At 39.5% G+C, this 24,543-nt stretch overlaps 2 protein-coding genes and 1 long non-coding RNA gene across 4 annotated transcripts in view; 2 read left to right on the forward strand and 1 right to left on the reverse strand.

The window, feature by feature from the left end:
• LOC111253897 (ecdysone-induced protein 78C-like) overlaps window positions 1-22,139 on the forward strand; it is a 75,129-nt gene extending 52,990 nt beyond the window's left edge. The window contains exons 2-6 of one of the 2 annotated variants that reach the window (XM_022814086.2): window positions 17,290-17,547; window positions 18,022-18,215; window positions 19,287-19,604; window positions 19,860-19,965; window positions 20,386-22,139. In XM_022814086.2, the coding sequence (XP_022669821.1) occupies window positions 17,290-17,547; window positions 18,022-18,215; window positions 19,287-19,604; window positions 19,860-19,965; window positions 20,386-20,657 (1,148 nt within the window). In that variant the 3' untranslated portion in view covers window positions 20,658-22,139. The remainder of the gene's footprint in view (window positions 1-17,289; window positions 17,548-18,021; window positions 18,216-19,286; window positions 19,605-19,859; window positions 19,966-20,385) is intronic. The other variant, XM_022814087.2, reaches the window with a different exon arrangement.
• On the reverse strand, window positions 1,929-5,978 carry LOC147754593 (uncharacterized). Its single transcript, XR_015316539.1, has 3 exons — window positions 5,513-5,978; window positions 4,550-4,602; window positions 1,929-4,114 (listed from the first exon to the last, which is right to left on the reverse strand). It is a non-coding gene; the product is annotated as an uncharacterized LOC147754593 (long non-coding RNA).
• Window positions 10,545-12,644, forward strand: LOC111253898 (PEST proteolytic signal-containing nuclear protein-like). Its single transcript, XM_086974323.1, has 2 exons — window positions 10,545-10,637; window positions 10,987-12,644. Exon 2 carries the CDS (start codon window positions 11,252-11,254, stop codon window positions 11,813-11,815), a length of 564 nt encoding a protein of 187 aa, XP_086830449.1. The 5' UTR covers window positions 10,545-10,637; window positions 10,987-11,251; the 3' UTR covers window positions 11,816-12,644.
• Window positions 22,140-24,543: the final 2,404 nt, after the last annotated feature.

Below are 24,543 nucleotides of genomic sequence, written 5' to 3' on the forward strand. Positions count from 1 at the left end.
AGACGCGTGGCAGCCTATGGACAAAGGAAAGTTAAAGGGGATGAATGGCCGTTTTTTTCTTTTGTTTAACATTTGGGTACTACTACTGGCTGCGAAACAGTTTTGGCACATGGGCATAGCATGATAACGCCAACGTCAATAGCATCAGGTAGAGATTAAGATGGTACAGCCACCTCCAGTGCGTATCAAAGCTCAGAAAGCCATCTCTTCGGTCATATCAATCAATCAATCAGGCACCCGTTGGTGGATGGGCAACGGGTGTGCTGTTGAGTGCTACCTCTGCCGTTACTTTGCCACTCAAGCGAAAACGAAGGTCTAGTTATTTATTGATCACTTCCACGATCGTTTGGTTACCATCGTTGGCCACTCGTTGGGTCAGTAGCCTGTGAAAGGTTACCGTATTTCACAGTTTCACGCACCACGACGCCTTTCGCCCATGTTCGGATCACAAAGGTGTAGGTACATTGCTGCAAGCAAGATCTCCAATTGTTACGTTTTTCTCTGCGTACGCGCTTGATGAAGTGACAATAATAATAAGTAATCATAAGGTGATCACTGCGTGCATACAAATATGGAACGATATGCATTCTTCGCAATTAATAATTGAATACCAACGTCGATCAGTTGAATGACGCTCAAAGCCCAAGTGGTTGGACATCCCCTTTATCTGGCTAGAATACGAATAAAACAACTTCAGAGTTAATGCTTCCAAATTACTTAGAGTAACTGTTATACTACCCCATACCACATATCGACGAGAGGCTTTAAAATATATTTTCTCTTTTTTTTGTTTTCAAGAATTTATCACGTTTATTAATCTACGCCTTGCATTCCGTAGGCAATTTTAGCCGAGTGGTCAATCTGTGCTAATGAAAACTGATGCACATCTGATACAATTTGTGCAGTTACCTAACAATGAATAGGTCTTTATAAGAAGCATTTTTATCAAATTCATATTGTAACCTTTCCAAAAAAGTAATTGGTTACCTTTTATTACAGGCGAGCAGCATACGACTGAAAGGACCCTTTACAAAAATAATCGTTCCACACGGTCCAAAAAACGGTCGCATAACAACCGTACATATAGCACTTAATTTTTACAATGCAGAAGCTGTGTATTTCGCAAAAAAACTATCTCACTATTTCGTACATGATGATGATCTAGTTTATGCAATGCAGCATTTGTTGGCTGAAAAAAACATTTTAAAAGGACGCAGAAAAACGCGGAAAAAAGGAAAGTGATTCGTTTATACAAATGCGCACCTACATTATCATCGGTGATGATCACCTTCAGATATGCGAACATTATCTGGTTAAAAAAATTTTTTTTCATTCGAAATGATTTCTAAATTGCTTTCTAGTGAGTCTATCCTTTCGTCGAGATGCCTCTAGAATGACCTTGTACATGCTTGCGTTTGCTATCCCGAACGCTGCTGCTCCGACCTAACAGGCACTAGCACAGAGTGCCTGCAGCAATACTAGGACAGCTTTTCGTAATCTATTACATAATAACACTCCAGGCGGTCCGCTGAAGTCGATCGGTCGATGGACCCTTGTCACTTCGTCGTACCACCGGATACGATAACGAATTAAAAAAATATCTGAAAATCTCCTGCGGTCGACTACTGACATTGATGCCGTTTCTAGCGGCATCAGCATTAAATTGCACCAAACACCCGCTTGGAGTCTGGACATGGAGCGTGTGACTAGTTCGAATTAGTAGAAATCTAACTCATTGACCCGCCGAAACCATCGTCGATAACTTTAATGTCAGCTACCGGACGAGTACAAAAGAATGAAGAAGACGAATGACACCGACCGCCTGTATTGACTTATTTGGACGTTAATAGCGACACAGCAGTTCCTGAACTGCTGTGTCGCTATTAACGTTAACGCTATTAAAGCGGCCATACAAACGTGGCATGACAATACCTTCCGGTTGTTTTTGACTTACTCGCAGGTTCGTTCGGGCGTCAAGACCTTACCTTTAACCTGGCTGAAAAAGTATTGTTGTAGGTGCGTAGAAGTAAATACGAAACGAATCCACTTTCACGTCTCTGTCTATACAGAAAACGGCTATTTATAGTAATTTTAAAATTTTACATGATATTATTATTCTGTTTTTGACCTATTTGTTCTTAGCTTCTAGTAGCAAACAAGGTTTGTGCTCATTGTCTGATATACGTTCCGTGTGCTTTGATATCGTACCTCATCAGTTCGTATAGAAGGGTTAGTACTTGTTATATGAAATCATTTGGAGGAACCGAAGTACAGAGTGGGCACGGCGATGAATAATTCTTGCAATTAGATGCAAAACTATAAGAAACTGTAGACTGTGATATCGCCTTTACAATTCTTTAGTTATCAATTACAATATCCCGATCATTGGCTTGATAGAAGAAGTCAAGTGTCTACAAAATACGGTTCTTGAAGGACCTCTTATGGACGAGCGAAGGATACGTTCTGCCAATGCATCGTTTTTCATTCAACGCGCAGAAAAGGCTGTCTAATCTCGACTAAATCGCCCTGGTGATAATGCAATGGTAACAATTTTGCCTGCTAACTCAGCAGTGCGCGCTAGTCTGAGTTCACACTTCGTTGCGTACAGGAACGGCTAGCTGTCTGACGTGTTGCAGGCGTATTGTTTGGCTTAGGCGAGCAGTGCATTTTGGTCAGTGGTTGCGGTGGACCATGGGGATCTCAATTGGTGCTTATCGATCTAAACGGATTTCGCCAAGTGGTGAAAAGTTTCGGTACAGTCAATTTTATCTTAGATAAAATTGTCAATTTGGGCAATACTAGCGATATGAGGAATAATTTCTAGCAAAGCAGCTATTAACGTATAAATGTACAAACGCTGAAGAAGAGCGTTGGGAAAGTAACAGGCAAAACCCAAAACAGGGAAAGAAAAAAAAACTGACAGCCAATCCGGAAACATGAGGATAAACCAATTTCCCTGACTGACTGCTATAACTGCAACAGCAGGAACACTTCATGTGGGAACACTACTTCCATTTTGTTATAACGTTCTAAAGCTCTCAGAATAGTAGAAAGTCGCTATTGTCATGTTGGAGTTGAAGCGCGAAATTGTCACAGGTTGAAATTAAAAATACGAAACCACGATAAAACGAAACGTCAGAGGGTGCGAAGTCAAGAACATGGTGAAGTTATGGACAAACCTGTTATACTATTGCTGTTGGTGACGCAGGCGTCGTTACGCTGCCACTAACTGACTAAGCATTTCCACGACTGGCAACAACAGTCGTTATAAACGTGGCTCGCGATCGGATCGCTGCTATAGTCACGGTTGTTGATTGACATCGGTTGTATAATTTCGACTAGCTGTTCTTTTTCCATAAATGCATACCTATTCTACCATATGGATCGCACTCACAATGAAAATAATCATCTGTGCTATTTTTTTTTCAAGATAACTGTAACTATTAAACATTGAGGCAACCTCTATAGCCATATATAGTCCGTCTTTTGATGAAATTTGCCACCGCAACGATAACAAGATCCGCATTCGGTACACTCGATGGCAGCGCTACTGGCGGCTTGTAGCTTGAGTTCTTTTAGTACAGTGACACTGCCGCGAATTCCGTCACAGTTTAGCATTTTTTGAAAATTTAGCATAACACACTAAGTTGTTCCCTCTTCACAAAAATCCTCAAATTGAAGGTTGCTAGAAAAAGAAATTAGTTGTCACATGAGTTTATGGTATACCGGGTACCTAAAAGGTTTTGATTCAGAAATCTCTACCGGTATGATTATCATACAGCTAATAAAAGAAGGTGCAGTAAGAAGCTGAGATAGTGATACTTATGGACATGGATGTAACTCGAGCAGAGGTCGTTTTGTATCTAAGAATAATTTCTCTGCAAAATTATAATGTCAACGGATGCCACGTGCAGTTAGCATTAATTAAAGTCTTAATAAACTGCTGATGAGGAGAGCCTGTTCTTCACGAACAGGTAGATAATCCAGATATGGCTGATGCTTCTGCAACAAGTCATCGACTAATCATTTCTCGAAGGCACTTCACGAAGTCGTCTTGCTGTCCGATCAATTTGAAAAGTACTGTTCATCAGAAAGCGGACTGAATCCGCTCTTTCTGAAAAAGTAGAGCAAATGCGGCCGAGCTATTTGAGTCTAATTAGTTTTTTCATGGAAAAAAGCATAAGACTATTTTTGGATACGAGGGTGCTCACTGGCAGCGCATACGCATTTAATGTAAGTGCAGAATTTTTTGACCTACATTCGTCATTGTCGACACGTAATCCCTATGATCTTTTTCTTAATCGGTTGCCGCAGCTGAGCAATGTGTTTTAGAAAAAAAAAAACATAAATTACATTACATCTAGTAAGAAGGGGATCGCAAATTGTCTGCCCTGTTTCTTTTAATGATTTTGTCGGCTTGCTAATGGTACGAGGATGTAGATGGAAACAGCTTTTTTACTTGGGCTCGAAATGGTGCTTGAATATATAGGAGGACTTATGACAATGGCGGCCCATTGATGCAGAGAGCCCAGAAGAGTCGATGACTTACATTCGACGTTAGATGTTACTGTGCGATGCCCGCCGACATGTTTCCCTTTTCCCCTAGAATAACAAGAATCAAGCGAGCACTAGTTTATTCCCACCGCGATCAACGAAAGTTTCGAAATTGAGCCGGTAGCAGGCCGACCTGTCAATATCCTACTTACATATGACGCAGTCTCCAGCTCCTGCCCCACGAAAATATCAGCTTGTCTGTTATAAGTTTGACTACTTCGAAAATAGTAATGAGTAGTGTTTGGTGTCAGTTATTATTTGAAGATGCTTTGCTTTCTATACCCATTTATATTAAACATGTATAATTTCAAAATTGAGTACGAACAAAGGCATAATGATGTCCATAAAGTTTCAATGATCCGCACGTAATACGCTACGGTGATTGGCTCAGCGCGTCCACGATGGATCATAAGGCTGGTCCAGAGTACTGCGTATGAAATTGTCATTCAGCTACTACTTCGTGATCATCTATTTTCAGAACGGAATGTATTCACTTTCCAGGCAACTGAATTGGCTGTAACGAAGGGCTTTCTAGGTTGCAGCCAATGTCAGACTGGTAACGAAGAACGGAATATTTGCTCCAATGTAAAGCAAAACAATTTCGTGAACCTATTGTTTTTTTTTTCTGATAACTTAATTTAATTGTAAATTAACAAAGGTCCCATGATCCCTCTTTGAGAAAACTGCGCTTTACAAACAAACAAAAATACGAAGGCGAAGCTTGCGAAACGAGTTATGTACGTGCCAGAAAAACACGTATACCTATAAATCTGTAAACATCTGTAAACATTTTTATACCTATAAACCTACAAACATATAATAATATCCACTAAATAGCGGTGCAAACAGCCAGCCATAAATAGTGGGGTCGTTGCAATGAGACCCAACAAGAAGTCAATTATTCTTAGAACCAAACGCGATAGCATTTTTGTTGTATCTCCACAACGTACTTACATACCTGCCATTTGGACCCTTACATACATACACACATGATTATATATTAAATAAGTACACTAATCGATTGAGGTAGCGGCGACAAGGAACGACGGTACCAACGATGGAAGTACTAGTGCACCATACGGTCCTATGTTATATTGTAGCAATGTCTCGTCTGCTGTTTGCTTGCCGTCCTCTACAAATCTGTCACTCCAACGCTGGCAACTAAACTGTACATTGAGAAACATGCCACTCGTTAAAAACAATAAAGTACTACGATAGACGAATCTGTTAGATTCGAAATTTTACCGTCTAAGTTATTACTGTGCCGGCCGCGTGGGAAACCGACTAAACCATCGTGGCTCAGCCGTCTGGTTGTGATTCTAACGTGTCTAGTTTTGCCTCGAAGGACACATTATTATTGTTTTTAATGTTTGCAAAACAAATATAACGGTGAAAGCGGCTGACAAACGGAGCGTCGCCCTTTGCCAAAGCCGGAGTTCCTATCGCTTGGTTTAGTTTCATCATTAATTATTTATTAGTATTGCTAACAGCAACGACAATAGCAATTTCAATTACAGCATCAAGCTAATGCCATCGAGAAGTCGTTGTTGTTAGAGGCAGGCGGGTATATTGCTATTAGATAACACTGTGTGTCGTTGATTGCGGCTGCATCTCGTGTTCGATGCTACACGCTGCTATCAAACTAGGCTAGTAATCTTGTATTTATTCATTATGTATTGGATCTTATCACGGTATAGTATTTGTACAGCTTGAATTGATGCGAATAAAAGTTAATTGATTCTAAGATAGAAATAATTAAGCAACTTTATGAAGTGCACCGTTAAGGTTCACTGCAGATGAATGGTTGATAACGCCGTATTAATTGAAATGTTCCATATCAGTTCCGTTGTTTACAAACCAGCTTGTGCTGTCTCGTCTATCGTGTAGGAAATCCGTTTAGTTAATACTCACAATCAGGGCCTGTACTTGGTTAAAAGGTCTTCATAAAATCAACGCCAGACAAGCCACCAGCTTCTCACTGGTAGTCAACTAAGCTTAATATCAAAATTATCTTCTGTGGGAAATATAGTTCCTGATATATCCTGAATATTGTTTGTTCAGCAATTGGACTTATATATTCTAGCATGCTGTCGAAGCATGGTTCATATTTAATTCGCATTAGAAGTAGGTTCTGGGTGCGAATGACACGGATCGATTTTACCATTCGAAGTATCTATTGCTACTTTGTTTTTCCCTACAATTAATCAACCCCGACAAGTGTGCCAGTCACATCGACAGACATCGCAATAACAGTTTACGTAGGAAATGTACGAAGTTTTCTGCTTGGTCATTTTATTTTGCTGTGGCCACAATCACAGTTAACTCTTCTGCTGCCGTCGACTGAGCATAAATTATACGTCGTCATTCGAAAGTTACATAGGTCTTGCCCCTACACCCCTTTGCCTCGCTTCGGCTGGCATCCTTATCAGCGTCTGCTATTGAGATGAACGCGTACTGTTCGGGCGTACATATTCTGTATCTAACTCTCTTCCTTCCAATTTGCGTCGCGATCTTCACCCTCGGTTTCAAACTCTCACTCCACTTCGCACTGGTGCTAGAGCGTCTCACAATATTTTTTCAAACGATTCTTTTCTCGACTGCAAAGTTGCGAACCGTTTCGACCCAATGAGCTGATAAGCGTTAGTGATAAAGATAGTTTTCGATGCTACTTATCACGTCGCTGCTGCCGCCGCCGCCGTCACATTAAACTGCTGTATTGCTATTAATACCTTTAGTGCAAAGATGAGGGAATCGAAAAAATGTTTATCTACCTGCCACAGGTGTCATTACGGTTGTGGTTGTTGCCGCTGCCATCTTTGTAGTCGTAGTTGTTACAGCGGCGACACGGTTGTAGTTGGTGTCGAACATTAGCATGCGCACGTTTCGTGCAGCCGCGCTGGTAGTTTACGATTCTATGGGGATATTAAGGGGCTGTCGATGTCTATTGTAGACAGCAAGATCTGCTGATGCGACGGCTGTTGGTGACGTGTCTGTTTACTTTGTCCGTCCTTGGAAACGTCCCTTGGCTGCATCAAGGTCAGCGCACTTCATTGCCAACAGCGACGGCTGCGGCAGCGACGACAACAACCACAGAAATAACAGCAACAAAATTACATGCAAGACAGGCGGACGGCGTCATCGAAGCCCGTATTCTGTCGCCACATTGTCAACGACGTACGTAATCGTTGATTCTGTCAATTGAAAATAGATGACTGTGTATAAGTATATTTAGATACACATTTAGAAAAGACACAAGTACGTGTTGATGTGTGCCATGTACGGGACGTATTTTTATACTTTCATTTGTGCGTATCATTGTGTGCATGGTGTATTCATTCACAGTCGAAAGGGACAGTGGTTTTTGTCACCTCTATGATTTGCATATCGTGATAACATGAAAATCTATAGTATATCCATTTTATTCTAATGGTTTATGCACCTATAGCAAATCAAAAATAGGTCAAACTGTGTCTATCCACACGAGGGGCTAATTTCCCACATCATATCGATGCCATCAACTAAAACTTTTCTTTAAAATGCAAGCGCCGCTCAATTTCAAATTTCCTGCTAACAGAACGATCACGTGTGGATAAGCTAAAATTCACTCAAAATTTATATACCTTTTTACAGGTTTTTATAACCGAGAACTAATATTGATAAGATTAATTACACACTTATACGTTAATTTTATCGTGGTTAATCTAAACCTGCATGTAAAAAGGTAGATCAGGTTCTTAACTTTTAAACGATGATGAATAGGTCTGTCGTCCTTTGGAGCATCAAGGTGACCCCTAGGGCAGGCGGCCATTACGTACATGGATGCTGGTTCGGTTTGGCCAACATTAATGGTACAAACTGCATTCGTATGCAATAATACGAATACCGATAATGTACTTGCTATTAAAATGGATCCTGTCGGTATTTTTCAATAATTTATTTTCACTTTAAGCAATACGTTTAATGTACCTGTGTTGAAAGAATTATGGCGGTTTTCTAAGACCCAGCCCGCAAATATTACTTATATACTGCAAAGAATAACAGTAAAATTGAGTTCTTTCTATTGTAGCGCGCACCGCCGAGTTCATCCTATGACAACCATTTAGAACGACCACAGCTATCCGAATTTTGAAAATGAGTGATACGAGAAGCTGTGGGGATCGCACAATATTAAAAGACACGGCACCCAACGGTATCTTCTCTGAATATATACAGTCGTTCTACACGCAACTTTTAAAAGAAGACTGCTTGCGGAATGCTTGCATAGTAGATATGTTGCGTTTCTAAGAACTCTTTGCTTTGATAGCCATTTCAAAGGCTTCAACTTATTGCAAATAAATATATCATCTTTGCATTAGCTGGTATCAAGTGTACTATATACCTAATACAACAAATATACATGTTTGAAAAGAACTATAAATTTTCACCACGAACTTATGAAGCAAAGTTTAACATTTGTCGTCGACAGCTAGCAAGATTCGTTAGCTCTACAGAGGCGAAGCTATCATTCAAAGCCACCTAGCCAGCATCGTGAAGTTGTATCTGAGACATATAATATCTGGAATATATGAGAAAATGTTCAGAATATATCTGTTGCCTTTTTGATTTGCTTTAAATCCTCTTTATCTTATTTCACTTTCGAATTTTACACCAACGGCTTATGATCCCCTTTTAAGTTTCGAATTCATGTCAAACACAGACTAACATCTATGCATATCTAGGCATCCGGAGTATTGAATTGTATGAGAATTGAATGATTACGATTAACGGCTTCTACAATAAAATGATATATGGTTATAAGTAAAAATATCGGGTTGGTGCAAGTAATCCCCATATCCCAATCCGAACACTCATAGTTGTTCTATTAACTAAATATACGATCTACCCGTGTTTGTAGTAGGCCACAACAGTCTTCCGTATCAATGTAATGGATATATATATGAATGGCCCAATCAGTTTACTTGCTGAAAGATCAACACGGCAAGCCGGTTTAAGCGAACGTAACACTCTAAATTTCTTAAAAAGGATAACTTAGCTGTTTGAAGCAATGGGTTTAGGCGTTAAAGTTATTCAATTCCCACAGAAGTCAAATGCAAATTGTCTAATTGTAGCCATCTCTACTATTTTGACTGCGATTACAATTCTGCATCGTCGACAGGGACAAAATAGAAACTATGTGGATTTCTGATATCGTTGCTCTCAAATGTTATGAGAGTTTTTCAATTTTACTGCTGAATATACAAATCAAGCTTGCATATACAACCGTTGCCCGGGTTTCTTTCTCATGGTTTACAGACTTGAGAGAACGAAGTCGAAATATATCTTCTTTGTTGATTCCTTGAGGCAAAGTAGACTGCCCGTTCAATGTGCGCAGCATTGCGTATTTGCAGTCTCGTCGAACACTTTTACAGATCCTTTAGGAAGCCATCGCGATGACTCGAATGAAATCTTTCGTTCTATCGCATCTAAGAATTCGTAATGTCTCCTCTACTTTTGTGTTTTCGGGGCGCCCATAAGGTTGTATCTAATAAAACTAAGCAAAAATGCGTACTTGTTCTTATCATTGCGCGTGAGCTCAAGGCATACATATTTGAATACGGTTGAGGCGTTTAAGTAAATGTTTTGAGCTTAACGTCCGACACTGTCGTCAAGCGTTCCTTTGAGCGGCACGGTTGAAGTCTTCGTTTTATGTTTGCGTGAGCATCCAATGTATCGCAACGAGTTTTTGATATTCAAAGGCGTGTCCCTCCAGCATAGCTCTTCATAAGACATAAGACTTAATTATTTCAGGTATCCTTGCATGCTCGGCGTTTCTTGCTATCCTTACTAATTACTATAACTGAGCATAAGTTAATTGAACAAATAATTAGCTATATTGCTAATCGCCTAGTTTAGGAGATTAGCAATGGACTGAGCTGCGCACTCTTTGGGCCAATTCAAAAGTTCGCGGGCTATCGTCTGCTACCATAGCGACCTAAAATTGCTTTGGCAGTGTTTGTAAATAGCCAACAACGACAACAACGAAGCACCACAACATATTGCCAAACATTACCCCCAGACCCAGCCGTCTCCATTAGATGCCACTGGTATGCTGCTGAGTAAATTTTTTCCTGAAAATTTGTCGTTTGTTTGTTTCTGTGAGTGGAAAGAGAACGCTTGCATAGGCCTATGATTTTGTTGGAACTACATTTTAAGGACAGACTCTACGTAATCGTCTCATGGAAGATACGATCAATCTCAAGACCGACACATTTGTCTTGCTCACAAAAGCAGCACTAGCCACTGAACCATATCGAACGCTAAGGGCACTGACAGACGTCAGCAAGTCGTTATTCATTCATTGTAGTAATAATAATGTCGGAATTTTGTGTATCTGTTTGACGCGTCGTCTAGGAAACTGTAAATGTTATCGATAATTTCATTTCGATTCTTCAGGAGTTAATGACGTCCGTTTGTAAGTGCCAGCAGCTCCTGAATAGAAGCTGCCTAATAGTTTCCCAGAAAATTTTGACGTATGGCCAAGGGAGAACAACCAACTGGACGTTCTAAGTTAATGTGTCAGAGCTTCTGAGGTCGCTATCGTGGAACAGAAGAAACTTTGTGTTTTCTTAGAACCTATCTGCTCGCTAACTATCACAAATTCAGCTGGTAGTAGAGTTCGCTCCGTTTCAACCGAATAAACACAACAACCCCAATAAATATGTCAGGTTTCAAATCCAACATTAAAATCAGCTTGACCGCAAAGAAGCAGGAGACGCCTGCCGCGTCACTGAGCACGACTGCGAAATCTAAAACACATACAGTTGCGTCGGTCTTCAATGACAGCGATGAAAGTGAACCTGAAGAGATGCCGGCAGAAGCTAGAATTCGAATGCGTAATATTGGCAAGCATACGCCCACATCGGCTGGTCCAAACAGTTACGGCAAGACAAACCGAGGCTTCACTGACCGGCGAGCAGAAATCGAAAAGCAGTTACGCGAGCAATTAGAACGTGCTGGCGATGATGCGAACCAACAACATCTTAAACGAAAAACCTCGAACAGCGACGGCCTAAGCGATGTTCGAAAAAGTTTCGCGGCTGTTATTAATCAGCAAAAGAATCTGGATAATGACCAGCCACCCAGCAAACGCTCGAGAGGATCAGGAGATGATGCTCGAGAAAGTTTGGGTGCGAAGATTCATGCTATCAAGGATTCATTCACTGATATCGTTCAGGATATTCATGTTGAGGATGAAGACGACGAGCAGACGAAACAGAGTTAACGACAAACGGGTGGCTTACTAGAAAACGGCGCTCTCCTGTACATACCTTTCACATACATATAGATATATATTTATAGATACAGATATGCATTACAGAGCAAACTAGAAGCGTAACGAGCTATAAATAAAAAATATAGGGTATATATAAGTAGGTTAATTAGGTAACGATTGAACAATGATAGATATAAATAAAAATAAATATATATATATATATATATATATATATTATGTCTGCTTAATATGCACTCAGTGGGATGCGCTAGTAATTAACGAACTACGAAAAATCAGCGGTAGCCAGCTATCACAGTAATATAACACTGGCGATATTATTATGACGATTTAATGGTAAGAAAACATCCAGTTCAGTCAAAGACGATAAAAGGAAGAGCAATCACAGTAAAATACTTGCATTCACAACACGAATGTGTTAGAGTACGGTTTTTTAGTTAAAATTTTTGTCAAATGAGCATTATTGCACCGCTAGCAGAACTGAGTGACTACGAGAGACAACAGCCGAGAACACACGTCTCTGTTTTTTCGAAGTAATTGCTATCAGCTTATATTTCGAAAGGGCATGCAGTGGAGGCGATACCGCTTCAGAGGTTGCTAAGAAAGTTTCGTTGACGTTCGCTCTTGGCTTGCACATACGCTTGCAAGCCTAATCCTCCGAGTGCTGTATAAATCTACTAATGCCATGTGCACTCTAGATGCATGATATGGATGATATGAAATTTAGCTGTTTCCACAATTCTTTGTTCAACTTAATGGCAGCGAAATTGATCGGTGATCTCTGTCTTTAATAAAATAACAAATTTTAACTGTCAGCTTATTTCACTGTGTTCTTTTCCGAGCATTAATTGAGTCCTTTTCGATACTTCTGCGCTGAGACACATAACCACGCCGAGTCTGTGATTCGCCACAACTTTCAACTTACTGTTACATAGCTTTCGGTTCAGCTTTTAGTTAAAAGTATTATAGATTGTAGTGTAGTTAACGGAAGCTGACTAGCAAGGACTACATAAATAAGGTTATGAACTCTATATAATATGATTTAGATAAAACAATGCTCGTCTTCGTATAGTCGGAAGTGCTTTTGTCGGGAACTAGAGCTCAATAGTGACTTAAGCGAGAAGCTACTAGTATGGACGCCAACTAGCGAAAGTTTTTAGGTATAGGGGTGATCCTGTATAGGCGTAGAACAAAAAACAATTGGGCAAGTTTTGAAATGTACAAAATTAGATGTGGTGGATAAGATGCTATTTCTGCTTAAGTCTTAGCGACTCTTGTATCTTAGTTAACTTATTGAGCAGACTAAATGTTTCGTCAAATAGGTAGACTTATACACTTTGAACTTAAAATGGAAATACTAATTTTACTTTTATGGGTTTTCTAAATGGACGCGTAGTCCAATATGAAAGATTACCAAGTATTTCTAAAGTGGAAGTACGCATATGATGCTAATAGAAGAGTGTTGCCGACAGCTTACGTTGTTAATTTGACGGTTCCGCTTAATAGAACTTTAGTAATTGTACCTAGTGCAGCCGAGACGTGGCTGTTTCAAGTAGATATCACGTATGTAATAGAACATGTAGAGTTTTCACCATTACGAAGCTGGAATTGATCTTTCCGAACAGGCTATTCCGTGTCTAAGGTGTTTACTCTCAATCCCTGGATTTGCAAAGATGAGTACCGTTGCCCTGTTTCACCCGTTTATTTATTGTATTGTGCTATATGGTGACGGGCACCGCACTGCATACCGAACTAAGGGATGAAAATTTCTTCAAGTTAAACAGCATATTTCGCTTTTTTCTTCCTTGGCAGAAACGTGGCTACGCCTTAATTAGTCGACAAATATCTCTTAACATCGTAGGACTGTTCAGTCAAATCTACCTGAGCTTTTTGCTAAAAAGCATCTTCCTAAACGAAGTAGCAAGATCAAACAGAATAAAGGCTACCAGGGGGAAAATTCATCCGACAAGCGAAGAAAATTAGCGGGTTCGTTGACTTGGGCAATGCAGCTGGCGAAACAGTGCATTTGCTGGCAGCACCTACGTTATTGCTGAATGTTACAGCTAAAATAGTATATGTAATAACTGCACGTATATGCAGTATCTGAGGAACTAGCTCATAGAATTCTTCTATAACACAGGGACAATCTCCTATAGCTTTTAGGAACTAGTGAGTGGTCCAAAATTAATAGAGCGCCTATCATTTTTCGTCGCCCCATTATTTACCCGGTCGATTCTAGTAGAGCAGTTGTAATTGACGGTCCCCTTCCTGCCAACTAACTGCGGTCACTGGATGCAACAGAGTAGCTTTTGTGACTACAAATTCCCGGTCACTTGATCGCAAAATGTCTATTTTAATGCCCGCGATTTAGACGCTGTTAAACGTAGTGTAGCATTGGTCTTGCCTGGACTGCCGCAAAAATGGAGGTTATAAAATATTCACAAAGGTGTCAAGCTATTCTTTCGAAATAGCGATTCAATCAAGCACCAGATTTTTGTGGTTAGATCATCCTTACTTAGCTTTAACCTTGTTCGACGCTGCAAAGATTTGTCGTTTACCTGTCACAATGATATTACACCTGAGATTTCACTGCGTTAATAAGTCAGTGGAACTTACAAGTGAAGTTCGAAGGTGAACACACAGCCGGAATGAGCGCTCGTCTCAATGAACCTATCGTTTTATTCGTCAGGTATTTATTGTGGTCGCAATCGTGTGCCCGGGAAAAACAAACAATTTTTACTGGCGACGGCCTTCTACAATTTACCAATTATCACAATCGCTTCCTTGTTCGCTTTCCGGCAGTTCGAGCTTGTTATCATTCCGCATCTGCCATCAAACCCATAAGTGACAACTACGTTACCTGGTAATACCTATAGTGGCTGCAGCAGCAACGACATGAATGCCTTGACGCTATATTGCCCCGTTTGATGAACATTTTGGGTTGGCGCGCTTCAGTGTTGATTAGAAAGGCTACAGTCTCAATGCAACTATCGCAGTCAACGCCGGATAACTGACAATAAAGAAACTATGCGTGATTGCGGTCACGTTGTTCATTCTTCGTACCCAGCTCACATCAACGAATGGTATCCTAAAGATTCTATTGACATGGGTGAGCAAAACTGGGAAAACTGGTATAAAAAACAAGTACCAAAAAAGAACGATTGTTATATTGGTATCGGATTTTAGAATATGATTAAACAGGAAAGCTGCTTGCTTCGTTCGGACCGAACCCTTTCTCAGTTCGACGATTCCTCGGTTGGCAATAATAGCTGGGCTACTGCTGGGGGGTATATTGAGAATAGGCGGTGCAACAATATTCACTAATCATAAGTCAAGTTCAGTGGCATTACTGATATGTTTTTTGATTTTTACTAACAAGTTAGTATATAAGACGACTTCGTGTAATATGGTTTAATTATTGGACAACGGCTGAACAAACTGTTTGAGCAACCCTTTATTTTTTCACGTATTCCGGTATTACATCTTCGTCAGAAAGTCTTGCAAGGTCAATGCACGTGACGTGAGGGGTCTTGAATCGCGCTTATATAACGTTTTTGTTTGGAAATTCAGAGTGGGCACAGGAAATCTCGAATTAGTTGCCATTGAATATATGTATTTTTATTTCCTTTCAAACGATCCCTAGTACTGTATGTAACTACGTAGCTATCCTTATCGGCTCTCAACTCGACGACAAAAATGGATTGTGAACATGACTCTTTGTTTTACGATTTGTCTGTAGCATAAAATAAAAAGGACAAAGGCTAGAACAATAATAATGAGTTTCCTTATACAATTAGAGTTAACAGTGATTTGTTCAACTACAATTTCATAATCCACTCTAGAATATAGAACGTATTTCAGCGACATAAAAGCTGTGCATTTTGCTCACGATTCGTGACGGAAGTAGCAAGCTTTACTTGTTAGTGGCAGTAGCAGTAACGGATATGGTCTTGTTGTGATAATAAAATTGTCTCAATTTATCGACATCGAATTAATTGCAACTAACACATTGTTTCATAGCGACAATGTAGTGATACACCAAACCAAATCAAAGCTTCTGTGAAATAAACGTCTAACAGATTTTGAAAGGGCAGCATGTTACTACAGACTAATGATAACTCTAATAATTACAACAGATAGTTTTGTTGTGTGACGCTCAGTTGCACCAGCGACATCGGTCGAAGTCATTTAGGTGTTGATCTTTGTTTTCACGCAAGACATAGAACGTCTTGTTCGGATAACCAAAAATGATGTTCAAGGCATTAAAGAACTATTCTTAGGAGGGTGTCTAAACATATAATATTAGACCACCAAGCTGTCACTGCCGAGAGGAAATGCAGCAACTAGGAATATCTGTTACAGATGGTCATACAAAGCATCGGTTTATAAAAGGAAACAAGGAAATGCCTTATTTTGAAGGTAATTTTTGCATCGTCGGCTGATGTGGTGAAATGAGGAATAGCGGCATCCTACACACACTAGTGGTATAGGTCCGCTTTACGTACCTTACGACGCAGTGAATGTACTATATGTTTTCATATACAAATGTAAATTGTCCCTGGTTATCGGATTAGAACTCATTTACTGAACGGTAGGTTATGGGCCTACGATGCTTAATTTGGCACCTCAGTAATTTAGTGAGTCCGCACATACAACATATGCAAAGTAACGAAAAAATACAAAATGAGCTGTCCATTGCCTTAGCTGCACACCACCTACGTTAAGGGTGTAGAAGGTCTTAGCTTAAACAGCAGTTTGCTTTAAGTAATGGGCTATGTGCCATGGGGCGGCATGGCCAGGGTTGTTAATCCGCAACTCTTTGAGCGCGTTGCCATAGTAACGACCAACATTTAGCTATCTGTGGTTTCAAGATCGGCAAATGGTTACCATGATATATGTATACCATGCAGAATAGTATCATAGGTATACTGAAGAAACCTCAGTTAAGCTCGGCGAGACCCATCCGGGTTAGACCCCCTAATGCGAGTAAGTCTTTGATAGTATACATAAGAATATATTCTGGGAACTTGTTTACACGGTAGAGATGGCTAGAATTATAAGCAAAAAATTAACCAACGTGCTTATATGATGGTATACCTCTAATTGTTCCGAAACTTTTTGTGTTTTGGTTTCTGATAGATAAACACCGTATTTTAAAACACAAATTATATTTCTTAAGGTTAACATTGCACGTGTTACGCTTGATTTGATTGAAGTATCTACACTAATATCGATCACTGAATATGTCAAAATGAAAATACCTTTTTGTTAAATAGAATTCTCGGTATAAAGCAAGTAAATGTTTAATCGTTATGCAACTAACTTAGGGATTGTGATGTCTAAGCACGTGATTTTCAATCATTGAAAAATTACTAGGTAAAAGGGTGATCCTAATTCTTATCGGAGACACCTCGTTTTGCAAATATCCAAGTGTAACTTTTAAATTTGTTTTTTGTTTTGTCTAGCAGCAGAGACGAGTCCCGATGCATCAAATCAGAACAAACCGTTTGTGCCGTGCAAAGTTTGCGGGGACAAGGCATCCGGATATCACTATGGAGTCACATCGTGCGAAGGTTGCAAAGGATTCTTTCGACGGAGTATCCAGAAACAGATTGAGTATCGGTGTTTGAGAGATGGCAAATGTCTTGTCATCAGACTCAACAGAAATCGGTGCCAATACTGCCGTTTCAAAAAGTGTCTTGCCGTCGGCATGTCGAAAGACTGTAAGTCATTGCGAGTTTGACCACTAGAAAAGGCACCATGTAGTGCGCTTAAGGGGCTTCTGCAAGAAAATAATGACGGTAGCAGTACTAGTAGTTGTAATAATAATAATTTCATTATGTGTTCTCAAATCGTGAAGAATTTTTAAGAGCGATACTTGGCTTTTGTGCCCTTTGATTAAATCAAATATATCGTTGAGCAGTTCATTATAGTGTAGTAGGTACCGTATTGATTTTTCTCTCTCTTTTACAAATTAGAGACACCGTTCATCATATGGCGTGGAGGTATGCAACTGAAGAACGTTGATTGTGCGCACCGCACTGCTGGAAATTCTCTACTACCGATTGTGATAACAAACTACAGATACTATTGCACCAATAACAAGACACTCTTATAACCTTCTATTGGTATCGAAGTTCTCCAGAAGAGAAAACATAAATAACCTGTTGTATTCCCTGTTTATTGTTGCTTTTCAGCTGTCCGATACGGCCGAGTGCCAAAGCGGTGTCGGGAAAGACAAGAGGAGGCTCATGTGAGCTCGTCCGACGACCAAGCTGCAGCTGCCGTGGCCCTTTACGACATTATCCTCAGCATTTCTCAAGCGCATCTTGCACATTGTGCTTTTACACACGAAAAAACGCGTTCTTTAATACGAAAACCTATAATAATGGTATGAAGTAGACATGGGTATGCAACAGACTAGCTTGTTATCAAGTAAAATAGTTAGCTTAACTATGTGACTTTAGAACTATGACCATGGCACTGCATGTGTGGTGGAGGACAATGGGTGTGCTAAAGAATAAAGAATTATCGTATATTTTTTGTTGTTTTTTCTCTTTTCGCTGTTACATCCTTTATCGCAGCAGTAACTTCATTCAACTTTATTTTTCTAGAACAATCATAAAATTTATACTAGCGAAGTAATTTCAGTTATGGTAGCCCTTTGCCATTTATTAGGCACCTTACGGATTCCTTTGTAGTAAAGGTGTCGCCTTCACTTCCCGAAACTATTTATCGGTCAGTAGGTTTTGTGTAGAGTTAAATTATCTTGGCGCTCTCAAGGCCGACGAATAAACTATGTGAGTTAGAAATTTTTAGGCGAAGTGCAAGGTGGTTTCCGGCACTGTTAAAGCTAGGTGAAAACAAATGTCATGCAGAAAGATCTTTTCACCACTTTCTTAACCTGAGAATGATTTTCGCTCTTCAACTGGACTGTTTCGCTAGATTATAAGAATTAGAAATACGAACCAGCATTTTTTTCATGTTCCACTAGAAACACACTAACATTTTCCTTTGGCGAATAGTTTACTTATCCAGAATAGATGAAAATCTCATCAATAGAAATAATTGGATACGGAAAATAATTCTTTGCAACTTTTTTAAAGTGCTCGTTGAATCATTTCCAATTGGTCAGCAAGTTCCTGCCGAATACGAGCGAACATCCCTATAGCGGTGCTTAAGACTCTCGTCTTCTGCCTTAGTGGTATTCATTTGCACCTAAGAAGCAAACAGCGTACAATGTCTCAAAGACCCCCGTTTATATGATACATGTACTACGTTGTTGCTACTAAATATAAACGTTAAATGGCTTAGGTAATCGAACAACCTTAAGGCGATACTAGAGCAAACGGCGGCTCAACAAGTAGAACAATATCTTCCTTGAAGTAGAAGTATCTATGCAGATATTATTAAACCGGATACGTTGTTCATACTTGTAATAACAACGCTTTTTTCCCTATAGACAATTCCCGAAGTTAAACTTGAGGGTGGTGGCTCAACTTGTGCCAGTGTCGAATCTCAACGAGTTGGATGGTGGCAGCAACTTGCGGCTTTGGTCACTCCTTCGATCCAGGACGTAGTTGAATTTGCCAAGCGAATCCCGGGCTTTCTTGAATTTGCTCAAGACGATCAACTAATCTTGATCAAGCTCGGTTTCTTTGAGGTGTGGCTTGTGCACGTGGCAAGGAGCGTATTACCGGACGACGAAGCCTCACGAGGCGCTGTTACGTTTGCAGACGGGACGTACGTCTCGCACGATCAACTGGACTTCATCTTTGACGTGAGTTGTAATGACTATGCTTGTGATGAAAACTTTAAGTGTTTTTTTTTTTTCTGAGTACTACATTATTCCGTTATTCTGTCAGATGAAAATTTTTCGTGTTAATATTTCATTAGGAGGAAAAACTAACATCTATTTGTTTAGATTTGTTAATTGCCGTTTGTATGATAAGCGATCAGTAAGCTGAAACAGGTTGAAATAGCCTAGTTTAGTACTGATTTACACAATTATATTAACCATTATCGACCATTTCAGCCGGACTTTTCGACATCGATGTTTAATTTCTTCACGTCATTTAATGGATTAAACCTTAACGACACAGAGATTGGCCTCTTCTGTGCTGTAGCCCTTTTGACCAACGGTAATTACAACATACCAAGACAGCGCATCAATATCTATTTATGTCCTCTAATTGTCAATCGGTAAAACTGGAAAAGAAGCTGCTGAAATGAGGGCTGTTGATTGGCTTTTAGTCGCTTTAGATCTACGAAATGGTTTTCGTCAACTCGACATATTCGTTCACTATAAATCACATATTTTGTTCGATATGAGATCAGGCTTTCTCTGATCTAACGTGAAAATATTTTATAGCTGCACTTTACATGCATTTGGGGATATTTTACGTCAAATATTCATCGATCCTTACTAGGTAGTTATTTCTAAACATTTTTCGTTCACTTTACAATTATAATAATTTACTCCAGAAAAATCCACAAGCAATTCCCACACAGTTAATTTACTTCCGCCTTGTATATTTTTGCTCTGATTTCAACAATTTCAGCGTTCTCCGAGCGATCAAACCTTTACGATAGCAAAACCGTGGAGCAATGTCAGGCAAAACTTGTCGAAGCCCTGAAGCTACAAATGCTCCGAAATCACCAAGGTGATCAACAGCTCTTCAACCAATTGATTGGCAAGCTACCAGAGCTAAGACAGTTAGGACGGCGGCACGCTGAGCATCTACAATGGTTCCGGGCCCGATGGGAAAGCCTACAAATGTTACAGCCGCTGTTCGCCGAAATTTTCGATATTCCCACTGCTGCCTCCGGCTAGCGGCAAATAGAGACGACCTACAGCTGCTGGGACAGCGATTTACCAACTTTCCGAGCAGGAGGACTGGCTTTGTAGAAGAGGGCAACGCGATCAAGTTCGAATAGTTGCAAGTGCATATTAGCTATGCGTCTATTATCGTTCTGGCTGCTGTTGCGTTTGCCAGCCGTCATTTTTAGACGTTGCACTCGTATCTATTCCAACTTTCAGTTCACCTCAGTGAAAATGAAGCTGAGAAGGATGTCTAACGGCAAACTCTATGAAGTTGCTGATCTATAATTGATCCTTTGAGTGCTGGAAAATTGACTAGTATAAGCCTTGACTGGTGTACGTTAGCATGCTGTATACGATTTGATTACGTATCTTCAACTAGAAATCCTGCTTAAGTCAGTTGGTAAAATGTGCTAGCTGAGGTAGGCTTCCTATTTTCTAACAGTGATGGTAGGTTACACATCGTGTCGTCTCTACTCCGCCGTTGTCCTCTGATAACCGACGATGGTGTAGTTATGTGTTTTCCTATAGTGGTATAGCTAGCAGGAGGCTGGGAACGAATGAAGAAGAAAAGCTGGGAAGCAAGCAAGAACCGAGAAGCGCATTTGAGACTGTTGGTTCTATGCATAGACCTACGATGGGTAGACATGTTGTTGTTAAAGCGGGGTTCAAATATATATATATATATATATGAAGTAGGTAAATGCTAGGAACTCAATAAGTAGTAGTAAATTCAACAAAAGCAGAGGACATACCAGCGACATCTGTGGTGAATATTCGCCAGAGGAACAACAGAATAGATACATAATTCATCTGGTCACATCGTACCACCGAAGCCTACTACGGAGCCGGGCTCACACTGCTGTTGCCAACTAATTTGTAGGTCAAGCTTTCTACTGTTTGACCTGCTAAGGCCAACTCAGAGTGACCGCGTTAAGTTTTGGTGTATTTCATTGGCGGCCTTTTATTTTTAATTTCGGGAAATAGAATATTACTAACAGCCTACTTAAGCGGCTACCTATGTTGTACTTCACTGAAATACTACGCGTACTGTTTATAACTGCGTACGCATTTCTGATGCTATATTGGTGCCAGGAAGTCCTCTGTGAGATTACTGAATCTCATTGGACTACCTTCAATAAGCTTTTCTCATTCATTTGTATACATTAACAATTGCAGCTCTCTCCTGGGCTCGATTTAGAAATACGTACAGACATGCTCGGTATTAATATACGCTAATTGTGTTAAGGAGCTATTAATTAGTTGCGGGTTTTGCTAGCAGCAGGATCGCAAGGATAAGGCGTGTTAACCGTTTTGCGACCTTAGCTTTCGAAATAACTAGGGTTGATGAGCATCTAAGTCAAATGAGCCTGAGATTATGACCCCGTACCACTCCAATCTGAAAGATTGAACTGAAATGGTGCATTATTTTATAGGATAATTAAGTGTCCTTGATTTTCTACATAGCTTGTTAAAAAGACTATGTCATACTTTTTAATTTTGACGAACCTAACCTTTTTCATTATGGCAAACGCCTAATTGGTTATTGTGCATCCTTTTATGGATGCTTATCAGGCAGAATTATTATTCTTTATTTGACTTTCGGATCTTTTAACAGCAATGGACATCCTAGCATCAATATGTCTTATATAATCATATTGTAAACATTATTGAATAGATCATCAAGAGCCATAAGTCATTACGGAAAGCTCCGGGTAAATTCTATTAATCGAGACCTGTTCCCATGTTCAATGACCGCGGGTCAAACGACCTCTTCATTGTACATATCATTTTATTATTTGATAGAATCAGTAGTCATATGATTAGTAAATCATTCAATCGGTCGCTCAACAAATGAAGAGATACTGTGAAAAGTCAAATTATATATATATATATATATATATATATATATATATATATATATGGCAGGACCTTCATCAGATAACGCGTCTAGACAATCGCTTGAAAACAAAACGTTCAAGGTTAGTGTTAACTGTTGTCGATGGAATGAATCTACCCCCCTTACCTTACCTCCTTTCGTCCCATAAACATTCTGTGATAACCCATCATAAGCTATACTTGTTTCATACAGAAAATACATATACATAAACTACCTAAAATCAAATAATCACTGACTGAGCTGAAAGTAGAAACAACGATTCATTTATAAAAATATCGAAAATGTTTAATTGTGTGCATTTGTAGAAATGTCTCATCATAGTCTCATTAAACTATGTGACATACACACACACACACGTAACCGACGGACATGACCTCGTAAAGAACCAGTTTCTATCAGGCATGTAAAAAAAGATTTCATGTCTTATGCATTAAATTTATAACACAAGTAAAAAAAAATCGTATACTTTTTCAGTCTAATGGTCGCTTCATATTGACGACATTCATTAATGAGTAGAAAAATGAGTGAGGGCAAATAAACGGCTTTGCCAGTCGGTACAAATAGTGCCAGCCGAGCTGGCATTAGCTACTCATTAGCCGATCAGATAGTTAAAGTTACATCAGCGCATAATGGTAATTCAACAATACTAAGTGCATACAACAACGTGCACTCCCAAGCAGCTGCTAGCGTCAAAGATAATTTCTGCACATTTACTGTTTCGTACTTCGAAGATTCCGTAAGACGACAGAATAAATACTGTAAAACTGCCGTACTGCGATCCGTCGTAAGCGACCGCATCGCACTCTATGTACTTAAGACCAATAACTTGATCAGAAATCGCCTTTCTACAACACATAATAAGAAGTTAGAGCAGCTTAACCTTCAAGTTCATTAAAATATTATATATATACGCTCTCCTTAATACCGTCCTGTCCGAAGTGTTTATTACTTAACGCCACTTTTTAACGTTCAGTGAATGATCGGATCTATTGGCCAACAGCTGAGTTGTAGACGAATTAACTGATGCAAATACGACGCGTTTGCGTATGTTCGACGCAATTATTTAACCAAGCCACACATAACGGAGTATGTTAAAGCTTAACATACAATTTAACGACACGTATGCTTCCTTTGCCCGATTTTGGATTTGCATTTTGTTTAGAGGACGCGTTTCCTGGGCTTGCGATTTTTGTCTATCGCTCCAAAGCCTTCTGGTTTACTAACTGTGGCGTATCTGTATCGTATCGTATCACTGCGTACTGTGGCGTGTATCCGGTAAGGACCCACTCCATCTTACGTTAAACTTCTCATATTAAAAACATCAGCCCTTTTGTTTGTAAATACTCGTAATCATAGAAATGACAATAACTGCACTGTCTACAATATATAGACGTCAACAACCTATACCGGAGAGGGAGCGAAAAGACTATATAAAAATGTAATATGTTTTATCAACATACACACATATACACATCTTCATGTACATAGTGAATGCCCTTTTTTTTCTGAATATGTAGGAGTCTGATCTAGTGCGAGAGATAAAGGCAAACTGAAAGAAAAAGAAGAAGAAAGGCGAAGTAGTGGAGTTGATGCGTGAATGCCCGGTTGGTTAATTATTCAATAACGAACACGAACGAGACATACGAACACATAATTATTAACACATTGGCATTGATAAATAATAATGAAGAAACGTGAGTAGCTGAGAGCCCCTTAAATATATAGATACATCTAAATGATAATAATTAATAATAAATTATTTATTTAATTCTGTGGCGAAGATAATAATTAATTAAACTAAATAATTATTATCTAATAACGATAATAATAATAATAATCATTATAACATTAATGATTCAAAATAGTAATAATATTAAGGCTCTGGCGTAAAGCACCAATAAGATGAAAGAACGGACGCTATAGCGAACGTACCTCTAGTTCATTATAATTCTCTCTAACGATAACCGAGAGATTTTTAAATTCAAAATAAAAATTATA

Source organism: Varroa destructor, unplaced genomic scaffold (genome assembly GCF_002443255.2).
Source record: "Varroa destructor unplaced genomic scaffold, Vdes_3.0 BEIS01000007.1, whole genome shotgun sequence".
NCBI lineage: Eukaryota > Metazoa > Arthropoda > Arachnida > Mesostigmata > Varroidae > Varroa > Varroa destructor.